Source organism: Gopherus evgoodei, chromosome 4 (genome assembly GCF_007399415.2).
Source record: "Gopherus evgoodei ecotype Sinaloan lineage chromosome 4, rGopEvg1_v1.p, whole genome shotgun sequence".
NCBI classification, from domain to species: Eukaryota; Metazoa; Chordata; order Testudines; family Testudinidae; genus Gopherus; species Gopherus evgoodei.
In genome coordinates, this window is record NC_044325.1 from 41,116,743 (window position 1) to 41,137,323 (window position 20,581).

At 41.8% G+C, this 20,581-nt stretch overlaps 1 protein-coding gene across 2 annotated transcripts; it reads left to right on the forward strand.

Moving 5' to 3' along the window:
* Positions 1-1,331: 1,331 nt before the first annotated feature.
* On the forward strand, positions 1,332-17,608 carry DIO2 (iodothyronine deiodinase 2). Of its 2 annotated transcripts, none has more exons than XM_030558991.1 (2): positions 1,332-2,112; positions 12,260-17,608. In XM_030558991.1, the coding sequence occupies exons 1-2, from the start codon at positions 1,891-1,893 to the stop codon at positions 12,842-12,844; spliced, it is 807 nt and encodes a 268-aa protein (XP_030414851.1). In that variant the 5' UTR covers positions 1,332-1,890; the 3' UTR covers positions 12,845-17,608. The 2 variants fall into 2 exon arrangements, with proteins under 2 accessions (XP_030414851.1, XP_030414852.1); XM_030558992.1 differs by having other exon boundaries at positions 12,260-12,832.
* The last annotated feature ends 2,973 nt before the right edge of the window (positions 17,609-20,581 follow it).

Here is a 20,581-nt window from a genome sequence, read left to right on the forward strand (position 1 = left end):
ACATTTCAGCATTTGAAATGGAAACACACAATGTCACCATTGTGCTTGTGTGTGTGTGGGGGGTCCTATCAACTTCCGTAGGTCCTGCACCTATACCTAAGGGCAGGATCTGTGCCAAATATACTTATTCTTTTCCCCCAGAGGAGTCTGAAACTTGTTCCTGGAAGGGTTGCAACTCATTGGCAAGATGGTGTGAAGGAAGCTTTCACTGCTGCTGCCTATATGTCTGATCAGTGGGTAAACAGAGAGGGGAGGTGTACAGTTCAACCGGTAGCTTTGATCCCTAAGATGTGTGGTGACGGGGGCTTATATAAGCACCTAAATAAACAGATAAATTAATTCAAAACAAAAAATGTAAAAGTGAATATAAAATACAGGAAATATTTCCCATGAGAGGTTAGAACCCCTGTTAAAAATAGCTCAGAAATACTCACTTCCGGTTAAATCATAAAACAAAAGTTAAAAGAAAATTAACAGTGCAAAGAAAAAAAAATCATTTTCTTCAATATGGGGCTCCAAAGTGGGTTTTTGGCTTTCAAGCCACACATGGATCTTCCAAGAGATACCAAGTTCTCTGAGAGATTTTAAACTAAAATTGAGTTATTGACATTGGGCCAAATCCTTAGCTGATGTAAATGTGCACCCATTTTAAGTCAATGGCGCTATGCTGATTTACACCAGCTGTGGATCTGGCCCATTATCTTTTCAGTCAGGAACTTCAGCTCTAAGAGAACTCATCCTAAAGCTGTTCTTTTCTCTCTCTCTCTCTCTCTCTCTCTCTCTCTCTCTCTTACACATCAGCAGATGAAGTCAGTCCTGGGTGTTTTCTTATGTTTCCTTAAATACCAAGAAGACAACAAAAGATATTTAAAACACCATGCACATTGTTCTCAATGGGAGTGGAAGGGAAATGTACAGAAATATCCCCTTTCTAGGGATGCATCAACTCACACACCTTCCTGGAAAAGACAAAAGGGAAAGGGCGGGGGGAGGGGGAGAAACTCAAGAGAAAACAACAGCAGAAGCCTGTGTTGCTGGATTATCTTCCTTGTCATATGAAAATACTTTTTCCAAAGTTTGAAAGCGTTTCTTAAGAGCAGCCAGCAGCATATTGAGATTTCCCTCCTCTCCTTTCTAACAACAAAGCAAAGTTCCACCCTCCCTCTCTCTTTTCTCTTCCCTTAAAAAAAAAAAAGTTTTGAGAATTTCACTTTTCTATTCACAGCAGCCCTGGCCAAAGTAAAGCCCTCTTTTACACTGACGTCAAGATCTTTACCAAGATTAGGGTTTCATTTCTGTATTGCAGCAATTAGCCAGGGAATGTATAAAAGGCTTCAGGGAAGCAAGCTGGGACTCCAGAGGGAAAGCACTTTGCACCACAGACAGATAGCGAGAGAGAGGAGGGAGACAGGGGCACACAGAGAGAGGGACAGAAAGTTTGTGTACAAAGACCTTAAAAAAAAAAGTAGCGTTGCACCTGGTGACACAGAAATGAGAGGTCTGCTTAGTGCTTAAATAGCTGAGAGACAATGGGACAAGGGAGGAAAGTGAACGATCTCTGCTTAAATTTCATAACTGCAGGGAAGTAGAAGTACAGCTGCCTCTGTCTTTAACGGAGTCAAAAGGGCTATTGGATAAGGGAAACATTTTAGTCTCTGAAAAATAAAAAGCAGCTCAGAGTTGAATGAATTTCATGCGGAGTTATGGTTTTGACCGGCTTGAGTATATTTCATAATTTCTGCTGGCGTTGAGAGAAAGAGGCGGGAGGTGGAAGGGGCTGATGAGTTTTTTAAAAATGCCTTTCGTTTTATTTTATCTTATTTTTTAAATGAGTGTTCAGGGCAAAAAAGGGAGCTGAAGAGAACCCGCTGGAGAGCAGCAGCAGGGAAGATGGGTCTGTTAAGCGTGGATTTGCTGATCGCGCTTCAGATCTTGCCGGGTTTTTTCTCCAATTGCCTCTTTCTTGCACTCTACGACTCTGTGGTCCTCCTGAAGCACATGGTGCTGCTCCTGAGTCGGTCTAAGGCGGCGCGTGGCGAGTGGCGAAGAATGCTGACCTCGGAGGGACTACGCTGCGTCTGGAATAGCTTCCTCCTAGATGCCTACAAGCAGGTGGGTAGGTGGAAGGGGACGGAGAGGAGGTGAGAAAAGGCACCCTCGTTCCGGGAGGGGGCTGTGCGCTCTTCACGGTGTTTCCCCCTTGTGCCCTACGCTAAACTAGAGTTTGGTTTGGCATTGGGAGAGTGGAAAACAGCTGTTCTTCAGGAGGGTTTGGGATTGGGATTGAACAGACCTTGGTTCTGTGCCCTCCTCTGCCACTGACTCTCTGTGCAATTTAGGTCAAGTCATTTAACCTTTTCCTGCCTCTGTTTTTCTAGTTGTGCCGGGAGGATAATGGTACTTTTCTTTGTAAAGTGCTTTGAGAGTGTTGGATGAAACATATTATATAAGTGCTGAACATAATTAAATACCTTTGTCAACCATTTAACCAGTGCAATGTCTTCAGAAGTTATACAAAGATTAGGTCTTTAAATAACATCTCAAGGTGATCTGAATGCCCATGATAGCACTGTGTCATTATATCATCACTTTATTCAGCTCATCTGTTCATTTTTGTATTGAGAAGGAAAGCACTGCAACAGTGTGAGTAGGTTTAAAAAGAGAGCCCATTTTCTCTTATGAAGGTGGTGAAAACAGGACATGACAAAGCTTAAAAATAAACTTGTAACAAGCTGAGAGACAGCTGCCTGGTCTTCTTAGCTGCATGCACAATATGCCTCAAGTGGCACGTGACCAGGATTCATCACTGAATTTGGTCCGCTGGTGATTTTGGTTAATAATGCTAATAGCAGTTACACAACACATGCTCTTTACAAGTTCCACACCAACATTAACTAATGAGCCTGGATAAAATCCCTGAAAGTAACTGTATCCCCACTTGATAGATTGGGAAACTGAGGCAGGGCGCTATTGTGTATTTTGCTCCAGATCATCCAGCAAGTAAGGTCTTGTCCATGCAAATGCTTCATTTGCATCAAACGGGGGCATGAATCTACCCTGCACTAGCCTACTGAGCACCAAGAGTACATGTGGACCTAGCTACTGCACACTAAAAGTTCCCTAGTGCTCTATAATCTGCTTCCATTTTAAAGAGGGATAGACAAAGTGCACTAGGAAAATTTTAGTGTGTGGCAGGAGGGTTCAGGTGGACACTTACTAAGTATTCATTTATACAAGCTCTATGAAGCAAAGCCAGGATTAGAAACCAGAAGTTGCTGTCTCACAGCCTTGTGATCTGTTTATTGGAATGTGCTGTTTTGTTAAGATTATTTAAAAACAAAAACCCATCTGATGGACTTAGGTTAACGATCTCTTATATCCTGTCTGAACCATAGCTATTTATCTGCTGAAAAGCATTTCTTGTTGTGCTACCTCTCCTCCCACTACAATAGCATTATATATTTACTCTTAAGTACAGCTGTAGGGAGCTGCTGATGGTGGTGCTTAGTTACCATCCAGTTAGATTTAGTTTGATATATAACACTAAGTGCCTGTCCTGAAGCTCTAGGCAAATGTACATACTTTTCAATATATAAAACAAATACAAATTACATTAGCTATCCCAACCACAATCTCTTAACTCACCACAATACAAATCAATTATTTGTAAAATATAAGAATTCTAATGACTTCTGTCACACTTTAATCTCCAAAACACTTCAGATATTAACTAAATAAATTTCTCAATGCCCTTGTGAAGTAGGCTGCTAAACGTTATTATTCCCATTTTGCTGCTTGAGGAAGTGAGACAAACAGATGAACATGTGACTTGATCACGGGTACAGAGGAAACCAGTAGCAGAGCTGTGATTAGCACTCTTGCATTCCCAGCTCCTAGGCTTGGGCGCTAAACACTGTGCCTCACACTGGGAGAAGGCTCAGACTTTCACTAGCTTCCTGAAGGTGAATGCAAATGTTTTAAAAGTCTCCAAAAACTCTTATATACATGAAAACTCTTTAACTTCTTTAGTAAGTTACATGAAGATTCAAATGATGCATAATGCACTTTAAAACAAAGCTATTAAATTACTTCCTTCTTTCCATTCCTGTCAAGACCTGAGTTCATGATTCAGTGTTTCCTCATCTGCTACTGATGGCATCACAGACACCTGAAGGAGTGGATAGCTCTTCACTAGTGTTAGCAAAGAAACTCAAATCTTAACTTCAGGGCTTAGAAGGTAATAAAAAGTCTTTTATTTTACCTTTAAACTGCCTGGAACACATCAACCATATCATGTAGGGTGATATCCTTGCCCCAGTGAAGTCAATGGCAAAATTCATATTGACTTCAATAGGGCCAGTATTTTACACCCCAGTCTCAAAAGGGGGTGGGGTGGGGGGAATTCCTTCACAGCAGTGATTCTTAAGGAGAGGCTCACAGTGCCTTCACAAAGCACCTGATTGAGTAACCATAGATATCATTGGAAAGATTCCTATTGACTTCAGAGATGAGACCCAAAAAACACTGAAGATTCCTGACTGTTGTAGAGGCAGAAGTGACGGAATACATTGAAGGTCAATATTAACAGTGAAAGAGGAGTAGGTTGTAAATTGCTTGCCTATGAATCTCTGGAAGTCTCCTGCCACTTCTGCAGGGCTGGAGGGGAAGCTAGTTTAAATGCTCTTTTAGAGTCCAAAGGAGACCAAACTTCTGCGGCTCTGTGGCATAAATGTGAATAAACAACGTAAAACAGTGAAATGCATGACCCTAAAGAGTGTCCAGCAGGGCCTCTCCACAAATAGATATTTTTCCAAGTCCTGAAATGGATTTTACATGTCAGAACCACTTAATTGCTGTATTCCCAAATTCAGCTGGGCAGAGGGGGTAGCTGTCAATCGGATTTAAATACACGCCTAACATTAGGCGTGTGCTTAACTGTCTTTCTGAATCAGAGCCTTCTTCACTAGTAATAATACTTTGCAGTTCCATAGTGCATGTCAAATGAGCATCGCAGAACATTTTACAAATCCTAAGTAAACTCACAAAATCTCTGTGCGGTTCATAATCTCCATTTTACAGATGGGAAAACTGAGGCACAGATAGTTGAAGCAGACCAAAGCCACACACAAAGGTAGTGAAGGAACCTGGAATGAAACCAAGAGCACCCAGTCCCATATAGTAATAATACTATCTAGCTGTTATGGAGTGCTCTTCATCAGTGAATCTCAAAGCACTTTACAAAGGTATCATTTTACAGAGGGGGAAACATGAGTCAGAGAGAGGTGAAGTTATTTGCTCAAGGTCACCCAGCAGGCCATTGGTAGAGTTGAGACTAGAACTCAGGGCTCCTGTCTCCCAGTCCAGTACTCCCTAGCCACTAGACACACTACCTCTCTAAACAAATTAGTTTCCTTTGAAATTTTTTTTTAAAAGGGCTTGTTTACAGGGGAAAATTGATTACCATGGCTATTGTGAAATAAACTAATTCATAATAGCTATTCTGGAATAGTTCCATGTGTGGATACTATTCCAGAACAAAAGTGATTTTATTCCAGAATAATTACTCTGTCTTGGAAGTGCATTAATTATTGCAAAATAAAGTGACTTTTATTCCAGAATAGCATCTGCATGGGGAGCTATTCTGGAATACCTATTCAGGTCAATTGCCATGTAGACAAGCACATAATACAGGGGTGGGAAAACTACGGCCTGGGGGCCGCATCCGGCCCTTCAGATGTTTTAATCTGGCCCTCAAGCTCCTGCCGGGGACTAGGGTCTGGGGCTTGCCTTGCTCTGGCAGTCCAGCTGGGGGCTTGCCCTGCCCTGCCCTGCCCTGCTCCGTGAGTGCCGTGGCTCCATGCGGCTCCCGGAAGCATGTCCCTCCTCCAGCTCCTATGCTTAGGGGCAACCAGGGGGCTCTGCATGCTGCCCCCCATCCCAAGTGCCACCCCCCAGCTCCCATTGGCCGCAGGGGAAGCACCTGCAGACAGGGCAGCGCGCTGAGCCTCTTGGCTGCGCCTCTGTGTAGGAGCCAGAGTGGGGACATGTTGCTGCTGCTGCTGCTTCTGGGAGCTGCTTCAGGTAAGCGCCATCTGGAGCCTGCCCTTGACCGTCTCCCATGCCCCAGCCCCCTGCCCCTGCCCTGATCCCCCTCCTGCCCTCCGAACCCCTTGGTCCCAACCCAGAGCACACTCCTGCATCCCAACCCCCAATTTCATGAGCATTCATGGCCTGCCATACAATTTCCATACCCAGATGTGGCCCTCGGGCCAAGAAATTTGCCCACCCCTGACATAGTACATTACACCCAGATTTGTGCTTGTTATTCCTATCTTTCTGACAGGACTTGCTTCTGGTTCTGGAAGATCCCAAATATTGGACCTCAGAACTATGATTTTTTTATGTATAAGAAAGCTATTTTAGGTCATTTTAAAAGTGTTTTAAATATGTCAGTTAACATTTTAATCTCCTTTTCTGGACTCTAAATAGCTGAATTCATCATAATGCTAAGGCACATGCCCTTACCATCAGAAGAGTTAAATATATTTTTTAATCCTTCTAAACAGGCTTTCTGCATTTCTGTAGGATATGAGGCATATAGAGAATACTTGATGTGGTGTGAAATAAATGCTTTATTGTCACTCATATGGATGACTACATAATTCATTCAGAAGCAATGTAAATATCCCGCAAACTCTCTTTCTCTCTGTATATGAATCCAGAGAGATATACATGTTTTCCTAGTAATCATTTCACTCACCACTTCTGTGGGGGAACACAGCTGTTTATAAACAGCACACAGCAACACTACAGAACAATTAAGAGTAAAAAGAAGTGTTGAAATAATAAAAAGCACCCTAGGCTTTCTCTGAGATGAAGCTACTTTGCCTAGTCTACTAGCTCTGTTAACTCCCATTATAATAGTTAACCTTGTTCTAAAGAACCTCTCTTTGCAACACATCTTGTATGTGCAGCCCATAATTAGGGGTGGTGCAGAGCCATGTTTGACTCACAAGGCCACTACACCCCATGTCTCTGCTTCCTCATGGGAGGAGAAGGAGGAGGGTGTTATATAAATCATCAAGAGGGAACAGTGTAGTCACTATCAACAATTAATCTGGCAGATGTTCAAATCAGAAACCAGAACTCAGGAAGTTCTAAGAAATATACTAATCACAGATAAAATGTACATGAGAAAATAAACAAACAAACAAACACCAGAGAATTACTCAGTTGTTCCTATTCTGCTGGGGGGATAGGGTGGAGAGAGGAGGAAAATATCTTAAGTAAAATGTTCCAGGGTAAGAGAATGCTGGTACGTACATTTGCTAAACAAGTAAATCAAAGTATCTATTGTTTGCCCACTGAGGATGTTAAATTCTTTTGGTTTTGCTACTAGATCCTCCCAGGTGATAATGTCCTAACCAAAAGACTGCAACAAGTTTCTGCTGCTGTGTGGAATAATAGTTTATAACAAGAGGACAATGGAAAAATTCCATTGCAAAGTTAGGAATGGGTATCCCATTGGAAAGCTATGAAGCTCTCTGTGCAGTGATTTATAGCTTTCATTTCTAGTCCTCAAAGGGTAGCAGGAAGTAGGTCTTAAACCTGTCACTTGTCCAAGATTGAATATTGCCCATTCTGCACCTAGTGCCAGTGTAATTTTGAGGGATAATTCTATATTTGGATTGTATTTTAAATGGAATTTGGTTGAAGCAGCTATGTTATTTGGAATGTCAGAAGACATTCTTTCTCTCTCTCTCCCCCCAATACTACAGTGATCAGAATGATATAAATAGTTTGATTGACAGATTCATAGCTAAGTTTATGTGTGCGTGTGTGTAGATCCTTCCTGTCTCTAAAAAGGGTTGAACCAAAAGCAAGTTCTCACATGAAGACTCCAGAATTTAGAGAAAGTTTGGATCTGGATCCAGTCTTCAGGGGGTGGACCCATCTCTGGAAGATGTTCAAATCAGAAACCAGAACTGTGTAGATTAAACCAGTGCTATGAGCTCTGATGGAGGCTCAGTTAAATCACCAGACATGCCATCGAACCCATGGCTCTCTTCCTATATAATAAATGTACTCATTCCTAGAAGCACCAGTATGCAACTCAACATCTGGAAGGGCATCACAGCTTGTGACAACATGGGTTGCTCAACGACGTTCTGCAACATTGCAGAGCAATATTTGCAAAGGTAGTATAAAGAGCAAGTGCCTCATTTCCTATTGGTCAGCTTTTCAGCATACCACTGGGTTACAACGCTACTTTGGGAGGCTTTTCAGACAGTAGAGCAAAGACCTCTTAGCTCGAACCCTTTATGCACTCATCACCTTTGTTAATTTTGACCTGGAGGGTAAGGAAGTGTCTTTCTTTGAATTTCATGGCAATAAGAGGAACTTATGAAATAAGCCCCCTGCTAAAAATGAATTGTCAAATAATTTTAGGTCCAAAATGTAAGCACTGTCTAGTGTTTAAAAATATTTGTCCCTCCAAACCTGTATTAATAGCACTGATTTTACAAAATGTAACTTAGCAAAATTATTTTCATTGAAATTTTCAACTACAAATGATAATAAAATAAACTTAAAACTAATAATAATAATGAAATCTTCCCCTCAGTATTGGGAACCCAAACTCTACAGGGCTTGGGCTAGAACTCCAGAACCAGGAAGTAGGGCTGCCAACTCTTCCCCAGTGCCCCTAGCAATATTGTTAACAAATAATGTTAATAATAAAGACCTCAGTTACATCTTGTAGGTATAGACCATAATTACGGATGGTGCAGAGCCATGGTTGACTCATGGTTGACAAGGCTGCTACACCCCATGGCCCTGCCTCCCCATGGTTTACTCCCACCTGTCTTCAGAGCATTATGCGCCCCTAGGGGAGTATAGAGGGAGCAGAAATGGAATTCTGCCAGGTCCTTATGTGGGAAGCAAGGACAACTTATGCGACCCCCTTGCAGTGAGGTCCAGGCAGAGTTTGTTCCTAAGTGAGTAAGGAGGGCAGGGTTAGGCCAATTATTTTTATTAGGACTGTGTCATTTTAATTCTTCTTTTCTCCCAGCCTCACAGACCTGAACCTAAATAAAGAGCAAGAGCACCAATGAAATCCAGCATCCCCTGTTCTCCCTGTGTTGTACACACTGTTCTAAAAGCAAATCCCCTCTTCCCTGTGGTGAATGAAAAGTGCACATTAATGTATACTCTTCCAGGCAGGGATCTTAGGTGATTTATATGCACTGAGGGATTCCTACACACCTTTGGGTCTTGTAAAAAAGCCAATACTACTAATACTGAATAACTCTGCCGCCACAGCCTAACATCTCGATGAGGCACTGAGAAATGACAGGCTCTTCTGGGGCTGCATTTTACTGAATAGAATCAAAGCAAAGAGAAGAACTTGAAAGGGAGTTAAGAGCTCAGGGGGTTCTGTCCATAGCCAGTAGCTGGGCTCCAATTCCTAATATGGCATGTCCATGTTTAAATGGCTAATACCATAGCCTGCTAATTATCTGGCAACACCTATTTTCTTTAGGGAGTTGATGTAGCCTGATGAGCCTCCCCAACAGTTCAAAAATCCCTGATGTGGGGCATGAAAGCAATTTTTCAATGCAGAGGGTCCCAAGAGGGATAGGTTAGATCTGATAAAAAGCAAAGCAAAAAGAAAGCAGATCAGGAGATGATGTTTTGTCCACTGAGCTTTTCCCAGGCCATGTGGAAAATGTACAACAAAGTTAGTAATATGTTCTGTTTCCAGCTTGTGGTTTATGAATAGGTCTTTCTTTTCCTCCCCTTCCCCTTCATTTTTCAGTCGACATGCTAAAGCAGCATTAGCGTTGCTCCCCCTTTCCACTGTGCACAATGCTCCAGAACGAGATGCCCAGTATCAGAGCCGTCAAATGAATGCAGGATTGACCTTAAGCACAAACAGCGCAAGTTATTGCTTTGAGGTGGGGAAATACCTTTGCTTGTGGAGATGGTGAAACAAGGGGGCCTCACAGTTTATGGGCTAGTTTGCTGTCATTTGAAAGCAGGATCATCCACCTCAGCTTGGGACCCATAAGGCCAGCGTTGAGTGAGTAAACAGTCAGCACAGAAGTGCGTGATTATATAAATGCTGGAGCCAGAGTTATTGCATGTGAGAGAAGTTCTGCTGCTTTGTTTCTTAGAACATATATTTGCCAGCTTTTGTGTAAGATTTCAAAAGCAGTTGGGCTGACTATTGTGTGGCTTTTTTGGTAGGCATTTTCATTGCGTCAATTTTTTTCCAATAGCTATTTTTTTCCTTTCTGTAATAAATAATGACAACAAAGAGAACAGAAAAGCCCCACAATGCAGATGATCGGTGAGGATGATATTGTCATCCCGTGTCAATCCCGTTCCTGAGTCTGGTGAAATGAAGAGGCCCTTTGAGAACGTCAGAACTTCATCAAGACCAATTAGCGGAGATGTTGCTGTTTGTGTTTAGGCATTAATGACTGGGCAGGGTTGGGTTTCTGGAGTGGCTAACATTGGCATGGAACGAGGCACCGACCTAATTACTCCTCTGCAGGAGCAGAAAATGCCTTGTGAATGCCTGCTTGGCAAGGATGTCTCATTAAAGACAAAGCAGCAAACACAACTCTCCTCGAAGCAAAAATTAACATGATAGGTACCCCATGGCCATGAGACTTTCTTGTGTCTGTGGGAAATAAAATGAGGTTAGCCACACCAGGGGGATATCTTGGCTGTGTTTTAGTCTACAGGGTGTCATGGAACTAATTTTTATTTTGTCTCCAAATCTTATCTTTTTGGTTTGCAAGAAATACTCTGCCTATGGGAGGCACAGAGAACACCCTTGCATTGTTGGAGCACAGTCACACATGCTAACACCCTTGGCACCAATGTGAAGTAATACTTGAAGGGCACTATTATACTAATGTCCGATTGAAACTATTTTGATTTTTCCCTCCAGGGTTTAGGAATCTAAACAGCGAAAGTGGCATTTGGTAGAGCTGAATGCAGAGTTGGGAAAGAGGAATTTACTCAGTGAATATAGCCTCTTTTTCTGCCCACATAATATTCATGAGCAGATTGTAGTTTTCCTCAAATTTATTGATGAGTATAAAACTGGTCAAAATTTTTCATTCATAATATTTTTCCAAAGTAAAACTGGAAAAACTTGGATGAAATGAGGCCTATCTATCTCACAGGTGTGTTAGGAATTTCTTTAATTAGCTATATACAACAGTAAAAATTCCCATAAAATCTGTTGGCTTGAAGAGAGAGTCAGGGGAAAGGAAGAACAGGTTCAGTGTCAATTACCCTTTGCAAAAATGGAACTGAACCATGAAGGACCATATATATTCATCAGGGATAGTTAGGTTTGAGGTGAAGAGATGGAAGTCCCCATACCTACAATGTGCTCATTGCAGGATTTTAACTATAATAGAGATTTTTTTCCCCATCAGCTGAGCATTCTGCACTCTGGTTCTGGTTTTTCAGGAGGCAACGCTTGGTAGTGAAATCTGAGATGACCTCTGTGGGCCAAATTCAGAAGTCCTTACTGAGTTCTTACTGAATTGAAACTACTGCTAGCTTCATTAGGAGTAAATACAGTCTGGATTAGGACCTCAGGATTTGGCCCTATATGAATTCAATCAAAACAGTATTTTTCTGAACATCATGAGATAGGCAGGAGATGAGAAGAGAGAGAAATTATCAGGGAAATAAAAAGACAATTACATTGCTATTATAGAGCTTGATGCTAAGGAGAGATGTGCAGGAGTTGCAGTGACTAGACTTATTGTCTTTTATAGTAGTACTCTGTAATTCCGTATAATCTTTCAGAGCATCTTGTAGACTTTAGTCAATCTTCACAACACCATTGTGTGATACATGTATATTATCTACATTGCATAGTTGGGGAAACTGAGGCACTGATGGGTGCAAGGACTTTCCCACAGTCGCACAGTGAGTCAGAGTCAGATCTGGGGATAAAGCCATGAACACCTAACTACCAACCACCTGCTTGAGACACTAGCCACACTCTTCTCTCCTCCTGCTGCTTGAGGAGAAACACAGCAATGGGAGAAGACACTGGTCTTATATTGATCATTTGCTTAAAACCAGGATCCCTGCAGCATTTTCTGTGTAGGGAGGACACTGTGTTATTTGAACAGCTGACTGTGTTTGTTTAGTGAGAGTGAACACGAAGGACATTGTGGAAGCAAGTCACAGTAACTCATCGTGTCTTTATTTGTTTTGACATCAGGTGAAACTGGGAGGAGAAGCCCCAAACTCCAATGTGATCCACATAGCTAATGGCAGCAGCAGCAGCAGTAGCAGAAGAAAAAGTGTTGGTGGGAAATATGGAACCAAGTGCCACCTTCTGGACTTTGCCAATTCAGAGCGCCCGCTGGTGGTTAACTTTGGTTCTGCCACCTGACCCCCATTCACGAACCAGCTGTCGGCCTTCGGCAAGCTGGTGGAGGAGTTCTCAGGTGTGGCCGATTTCCTATTGGTCTACATCGATGAGGCTCACCCATCGGATGGCTGGGCCGCCCCTGGGATCTCTCCCTCCTCATTTGAGGTGAGGAAGCACAGGAACCAGGAAGACCGATGTGCTGCCGCTCACCAGCTCCTGGAGCGGTTTTCCTTGCCACCCCAGTGCCAAGTGGTAACTGACTGCATGGACAATAATGCAAATGTGGCCTATGGGGTCTCCTTCGAGCGAGTGTGCATCGTGCAGAGACAGAAAATTGCCTACCTGGGGGGCAAGGGCCCCTTTTTCTACAACCTCCAGGAAGTCCGGCTTTGGCTGGAGCAAAACTTCAGCAAGAGATGAAATCCAGCCTAAGATGAGTAAAGTGTGTCAAGAGCATTGTCCCTTTAAAGTGATATAAAAGGGAACAAAACACACTGTTTTACAATAGGTCTTTCAGGGCCTATTGCAGGAGAACAGGTTCAATAATAAGGTCAAATGAATGCAAGCCAGGAAAAAAAAAAGAAAACAGCACATAAAAATAGAATTGTGTGAGACTATCCTACTCCTGCCTTCTTAATAGGGCAGAAAAGGCCACTGAAAAGTGCTGCTGCTGCACATGAAAGGTGGTGGGATGAGATTTCTCACCCATCCTTTTAACAACATGTTGACTTTAGGTTCCGAAGAAAGCACTGCTTCCTGGAAGGCAATTCTGCGGAGAGGCAACCTCATATATCTGATCAGGGACATCTCACTTTTCCATTGAGGCCTGTGTAGGCAACTTGCCAGCAACCTGAGACCTTCAATTAATTTGCATAAAATGGAGTGGCTTATGACTGCCTTCCTTTTTTGATACAGAGGTATGACCCAGCAGAGACTACAAGATCCACCATGCAGTGCAAACTGGCTGCTCAGTTCAAGATGAAACATTGTATGTGGATTTTGGTACTCTCTCTAAGGGCAGCCTCTCTGCATAGTGTGTGTGTGTGTGTGTATATACAGTACGCACGCACACACACACACTCACACCCACTCTTAGGCATCTGTATGTTAACAATTAAATTGGCAGCAGGCCACACCATAGAACTCCATAAGTTGCATTTGGCTCTCAGGCTACACCTTGGTCACCACTGTGAGATAAAGAAAGAGAGAGAGAGAGAGAGAGAGAGAGAGAGAGAGTGAAGGAAAGAAGTGATGGGCGGGCAGGGAGAAGGATACAGACAAAAGAGTCTGCAAGATCCTAAGATCAAAAGGAGTGAGGGAGAAAGAAACAGAGATTGTGTAATAAAACTATAACTTTTCACTTTGAAAATTCAGAAAGTGGGATTATTTGTCACCAACACACACAGATATATACACACAGGGCAAGAGAGAAGAGTTCAGCTGATACCAGCCTTCAATATGTGGCACTGAAAAGATGTATTCATCACTGCTTTTTTCTTTTTCTTTCTTAAGAGAAACAGCAGAGAGAGAGAGAGAATTAGGGGTTATTTTGTGTTTAGTTTTGTAAAAGTAATTTATTTCTTTTGACATAACAGGCATATTTTTGAGCAGGGGCAGGACTTACACACCACTTTACCTCATTGGAATTGAAACCTGTCCAGTTGATTACCCTGTTAAAGTGGTCATGTTGATTTTTGCTATCCTAGATGCCTGCAATTAGTTTACAGCCATATTAGTTCATTGGAAAGTTAAACAGTCTTTAGCCTCAGCAACTGCAGTTTCTGTTGGGCAGGATAGCATTTGGTTCATGTTTCATTCTTCTTCTCAGAAGCCTTTGGGGAAAAAAGCCCCATCACACTGGCTTCACAGTCACCACCTTATTTCTCTGAAGAGGTTAAGGATGAACTGAGTGATTTATCAAGAACAATTGTAACAAATGGCTGGGTTTCTCAAGAATGGCTGAGGGGAATATTCTGAAGTATATTTAAAGAGACACTGTCAAGTGAAACTGACTAATTACAAGAGTGAACCTGACCAGCCTAGTTTCGCAGTCCACGCTGAGAGAAATGCAAAACAAGCAAACAGCATAAAGTGGGGAAAATTAAAGGAAAGTGTTAAATCTCTTACCCTGCTAATCACCTGAAATGTCAGTACAAACCCAGGGAAGAACTTAAAAAAAAAAAAAAAGAAATATTTCTATTTTACAGTGTCCCTTTAATCACACTTGGCATATTTCCTTTTCTTTTGGTGTGAGTCAATTCAGCTAATGCACATGGCATATTAAAAAAAATGGATGCATACACAAACCCTGGTAAAGCATCCCAGAGAAGCTGGTGGGGAATGGAGTTCAGAGAGCCAAGTTCAGCTGGGTGGATGGAAGAGCATGGTACTCCTGTATTTCAGGATTTCATAATTGCACTACGTAATTTGTGATGGGGGTAAAAAAGGGAAGATGACATACACTGTTTTCTTCTTTAGGGTGGGCCAAGTGTATACAGTAAGAGGTAAGAAGAAAAAATTGAACAATGGAAAATTTAGGCTGAATATCCATCTACTCCAATGTCTGCCTTCTGGTATATAAGCCTGACTTCTCAGACCATTCAGTGAAGTGATCGTGACCTACCAATTACTATGGTAGATTGTTACACATGATCACAAGTTCATCTAGTGCAGTATCCTATCACTGATAGTGTCAGATGCATTAGAAGAAGGTGCAAGAATCCCTATACTGGACCATTCTGAAGTAAACTGTCCACAGGAGTTACTTGTTCTGAGCCACAGACAGTTAATAATTGGCTTGTGCCCTTAGAAGTTTTATCCTTTCTAGTGTGACTACAGATGTCCTCATTATCCATATAAATGCCTGGTCCTTTTTTGGAATTCTTTGAAGAACCTGAGCTCAATTATGTCTTGTGGCAGTGATTCCTTTTATCAAATTTGTTGTCTTTCAATTTAATTGAATTTCCCCTTGGTCTTGTATTATAAGACAGAGTAAATAGGGGCACCCAATTCTCCTTCTATGTGTCATTCATTATTTTCTATACTTTTGATGGAAGTCTTATTTGTGTCCTTTCTGAACAAAACAATCCTAATCTTTCAGTCCCTCATATAGCTCTTTTCATTTCCTCCCATTTTTGGACTCCTTCTCTTTTTGCTTAACTACTTTTTTCAGGTAGGATGACCAGAGCTGAAAACAGTATTCCAAATGAAAACATTCAGTGGGTGTATATAATAATGTAATATTTTCAATGGTATTTTCTATTACATTCTTCAGACATCCTAAACTTTATCATTCCATAATTGCTTCAGGCTATAACCGATGTGCCTTGTAAAGGTTAAATCCTTCTTTCTTTCTTTCTTTCTTTTTCTTCAATCTGGGGCTTTTAGCATTGTCTTAGTTGTCTGTCTGCAAAATGCCAACCCAAGTGTCTAATATGACTGTTGAAACATATCTTAAGATCACAAGAAGGAGTCCAAATTCGTAACTCTAATACTCCTTTGCATAGCTAAAGTCACAGTAATTTTGCATAGCTTTTTTTCTCCTTTTTGGATTTCTACTATTTTGTCCCTCTCTCACGTGTGGGTGTCTTGTTATTCATAGATGGGTTTTCATTGCACAGCAATGGGATTATAAAACTAGCTTCAGTAAATAGACAATCCTGAAGGATCAGAACTTTCTTTTTTGGCAACATGAATTCCTGACCCTGGCCAAAATGCAAAGATGCTGGCAACCTCCGTGGTTATCATGACAGGGATACATTTTGTAAATTCTTTTGACCCCTCCAGAAAACATATGGCAAAAAAAGCAGAGAAGAATATTTTCAATAGAAAAGAAATGATCTTAGAGAAAAAGATGTTTTCTTTTTTGTAAGTGATTAATAGAAACATTAAATACAATTCCTTTAATTTTTTGGTGATATAGAAGAATACAACTTTTAGAAAAGGTTTAAAAATTAATGAAATAATGTCACCCTTAATTATACAAATAGACACATATAGGTAAGATTAACTTCTGCAGTTATGTTAGTAGGATTAAAAAAATTAAAAGACTATCAGTCATCAGGCTTTCAGGATGTAAACTGATTGCTAGGTAGAGTCAGGAAGGAATTTTGCTACTAACATGGCATAATTGGCCAGGTGCATTGTGAGGCTGGGTTTCCCTTTGTCTATTTCTTTACACAAGGCATCTGCTGGACCAGAATAACCATAGTTTATTCCAGTATGGCAAATCTTACATTCTGAAGTTGAACAGAATTCACAGAAGAGGCTAATGCCTGAAAATATTTCAAAAAGTCACTAGACAGAATAGGGAATGCAGTCCTGTCCCTTGGCAGTAGCTGGAGATTAACTGTTTTTTTTTAAATATCCTAGCATGCCTGCAAAGTCACTTTGGATCTGATTCTCCACAGATGTTTGCCTTATATTATTATTTAGCCCTGTGCAAAATAAATGTAAGTGACACCACCAGAATGATAGCTTTTTGCTCCTCCTTTGCACTTGTGTAAATGATGACACAAGGTGAAAGGCAGTGGAGAATCAGGCCCCGCACATTTAAAAAGGAAAAATGCATGGCAAAATGTATGTCACTGAACAGCTGCGCTAAGGACTTCAAAAAGCTAAAGGCGATTATTCTTCTGAAGGTTGTCTAGATGGAGAAATCCACGAAGCTTCTTAAAAATGTCTCAGTGGTGTGTGCGAGACCTTTATATGTTGTTGGGTGTAGGATTAAGATTTTTAACACATACATTCAGTACTATAACCAAAGCAATAAAAGAGGTATCAGGTAGGGAATAATGGCCAGTTTTGTTCAACTCTACACTATATCAATGCATGACCCATATGCAGCAAACTACAGGCCTGAATTCTGGGCTGTACAGATGGGGGATGAGGGCAAGGCAGGGGTACTAGTGTGCTCATGAAGACCGCTAACAAAAGAGTAACTAACTCCGTTGGCGTTCAGATGCCATCACACTGGCATTTCTTTCTGCATTTTGCTATCTCTATTTGGAGGGTCTGATTGATGTCCATTCCTTTGAGTACTGTGGGTAGAGATGTGTTTGTATGTTTAGATGTCAGTAATATACTTCATAGGAGAACCAGCAAAAATGTGTTATAATATTGGTGCTCTGTGCAATGTGTGCTTTTTAGACTTGTCTTTTTTTTCTTGTATTTTAATAAAATCTAAAGGCAAAAATATTCCGTATTCTTTGGTCTTTTTTTATTTTTAAATATGGCATGCTACAGGTCAGTGCAAGTATGAAGAATTGTTTTTTTCGATAGAACGGTCTATCCTGCAATGGTTAGATTTTGGCTTATGTGGGCAAAACATAAATGTTAAAACATAAATGTCAGGATCTGTGTTTTTCTTTGTTTACTCTCTGACTAGAGCTCTTTCTAAGAAAGATAAGACAGACCAATTTGGAAACATCTAGGATGATGTTTAATATGCACAGTACAAGCAACATTTTCAAAAATATGAGTTTGAGGCAAGCATACGAAACACTACATTGCATGTGAAAATTTTCATGTATCTTGCATTTGTGTGTGCATTGTAATACACATCCAGCACATATACATGCAGCTATATTGTCAAAGGGTGGCATTAAAGAGCAAAAATCAGCACACCAAAATGAGTCAGCAAAACTCAGCACTTGATTGAGAAGCTATCCGATGAATAGAATGGCTTGAGATGAGATTGCTCAGCACCTTACAGGATCGAGACCAACATTACTTGGGGATATATTTAATTTGTAGCTTTTTTGAACTATATATTAACGTTACAGCAAGTTTTGAAAATCTCACTCACTGTACCCAAAACCAAATGTGAAAATACACCTAGAACGAAAAAGGAGAAAACAAGTTACTGAAAAAGAAAAGTAGTTACAATGTAAATCATACCTAACTGCACTGTCTAGAGGACATCCACTCTAATATCCTGACCAGGACTTTGGAACAACCAAAGAAGAAACTATTCCTAGAATTCCACCCTGGGTTTTTTAAAACGACCCTGTAAGCATTATTCACAGAGCTCCCACTATGGGCATGATTGAGAAAGCCCATAGTTTAACTACCTCATTATCAAGTCTCAGGCCTGGTCTACGCTAAGGGGCGGGGTCAATGTAAGATACACAACTTCAACTACATGAATAGCGTAGCTGAAGTCAAAGTATCTTATTTTGACTTACCTCCTGTCCTCACAGTGCGGGATCGATGGCCGCGGATCCCCCTGTCGACTCCGCTACCGCCACTCGCTCTGGTGGAGTTCCAGAGTCGACGGGAGTGCGTTCGGGGATCGACATACCGCGTCTAGATGAGACGTGATATATCAGTCCCCGATAAACCGATTGCTACCCACTGATCCGGCGGGTAGTGTAGACATACCCTCAGTGCTTGGATTTAAGTTAAAAGCAGCAAAGAATCCTGTGGCACCTTATAGACTAACAGACGTTTTAGAGCATGAGGTTTCTTGGGTGAATACCCACTTTGTCAGATGCATGTAGTGGAAATTTCCAGGGGCAGGTATATATATGCAAGCAAGCTAGAGATAATGAGGTTAGTTCAATCAGGGAGGATGAGGCCCTGTTCTAGCAGTTGAGGTGTGAAAACCAAGTGAGGAGAAACTGGTTTTGTAATTGGCAAGCCATTCACAGTCTTTGTTTAATCCTGAGCTGATGGCGTCAAATTTGCAGATGAACTGAAGCTCAGCAGTTTCTCTTTGAAGTCTGGTCCTGAAGTTTTTTTGCTGCAGGATGGCCACCTTAAGGTCTGCTATTGTGTGGCCAGGGAGGTTGAAGTGTTCTCCTACAGGTTTTTGTATATTGCCATTCCTAATATCTGATTTGTGTCCATTTATCCTTTTCCGTAGTGACTGTCCAGTTTGGCTGATGTACATAGCAGAGGGGCATTGCTGGCATATGATGGTGTATATTACATTGGTGGACATGCCACCCAAGGCCTGTGAAAGGCCAGTGCTCGCCCACAGGCATCCTGCCAACCTGAAACATATTCTCACCAACAACTGCACACCGCACCATAGTAACTTTAGCTCAGGAACCAATCCATGCAACAAACCTCGATGCCAACTCTGCCCACATATCTACACCAGCAACACCATCACAGGACCTAACCAGATCAGCCACACCATCATCAGTTCATTCACCTGCACCTCCACCAATGTAATATACGCCATCATATGCCAGCAATGCCCCTCTGCTATGTACATCGGCCAAACTGGACAGTCGCTACGGAAAAGGATAAAAGGACACAAATCTGATATTAGGAATGGCAATATACAAAAACCTGTAGGAGAACATTTCAGCCTCCCTGGCCACACAATAGCAGACCTTAAGGTGGCCATCCTGCAGCAAAAAAACTTCAGGACCAGACTTCAAAGAGAAACTGCTGAGCTTCAGTTCATCTGCAAATTTGACACCATCAGCTCAGGATTAAACAAAGACTGTGAATAGCTTGCCAATTACAAAACCTGTTTCTCCTCCCTTGGTTTTCACACCTCAACTGCTAGAACAGGGCCTCATCCTCCCTGACTGAACTACCTCATTATCTCTAGCTTGCCTGCATATATATATACCTGCCCCTGGAAATTTCCACTACATGCATCTGATGAAGTGGGTATTCACCCACGAAAGCTCATGCTCCAAAAAGTCTGTTAGTCTATAAGGTGCCACAGGATTCTTTGCTGCTTTTACGCATCCAGACTAACACGGCTACCCCTCTGATACTTGATTTAAGTTGCGTCCCTTCGACCCTGGAACGTAAGAGTAACAAACACAATAACAGTGGAAATACCTTAAAAGGTCTGATTCTTCTCACACCAGTGTAAGGCAGGTGTAACTCTGCAGAAGTAAGTGGCCTTTTACTGGTGTAAAACCAATATAAGTCAGGCCTTGGCTACACTCACACTTTACAGCGCTGCAACTGGGGTGTGAAAAAACACCCCCCTGAGCGCTGCAAGATACAGTGCTGTAAAGCGTCAGTGTAATCAGGGCAGCAGCGCTGGGAGCGCGGCTCCCAGCGCTGCACGCTACACCCGTAAGGGATGTGGTTTACATGCAGCGCTGGGAGAGCTCTCTCCCAGTGCTGCCGCTCTGACTACACTCACACTTCAAAGCGCTGCTGTGGCAGCGCTTTGAAATTCCAAATGTAGCCATA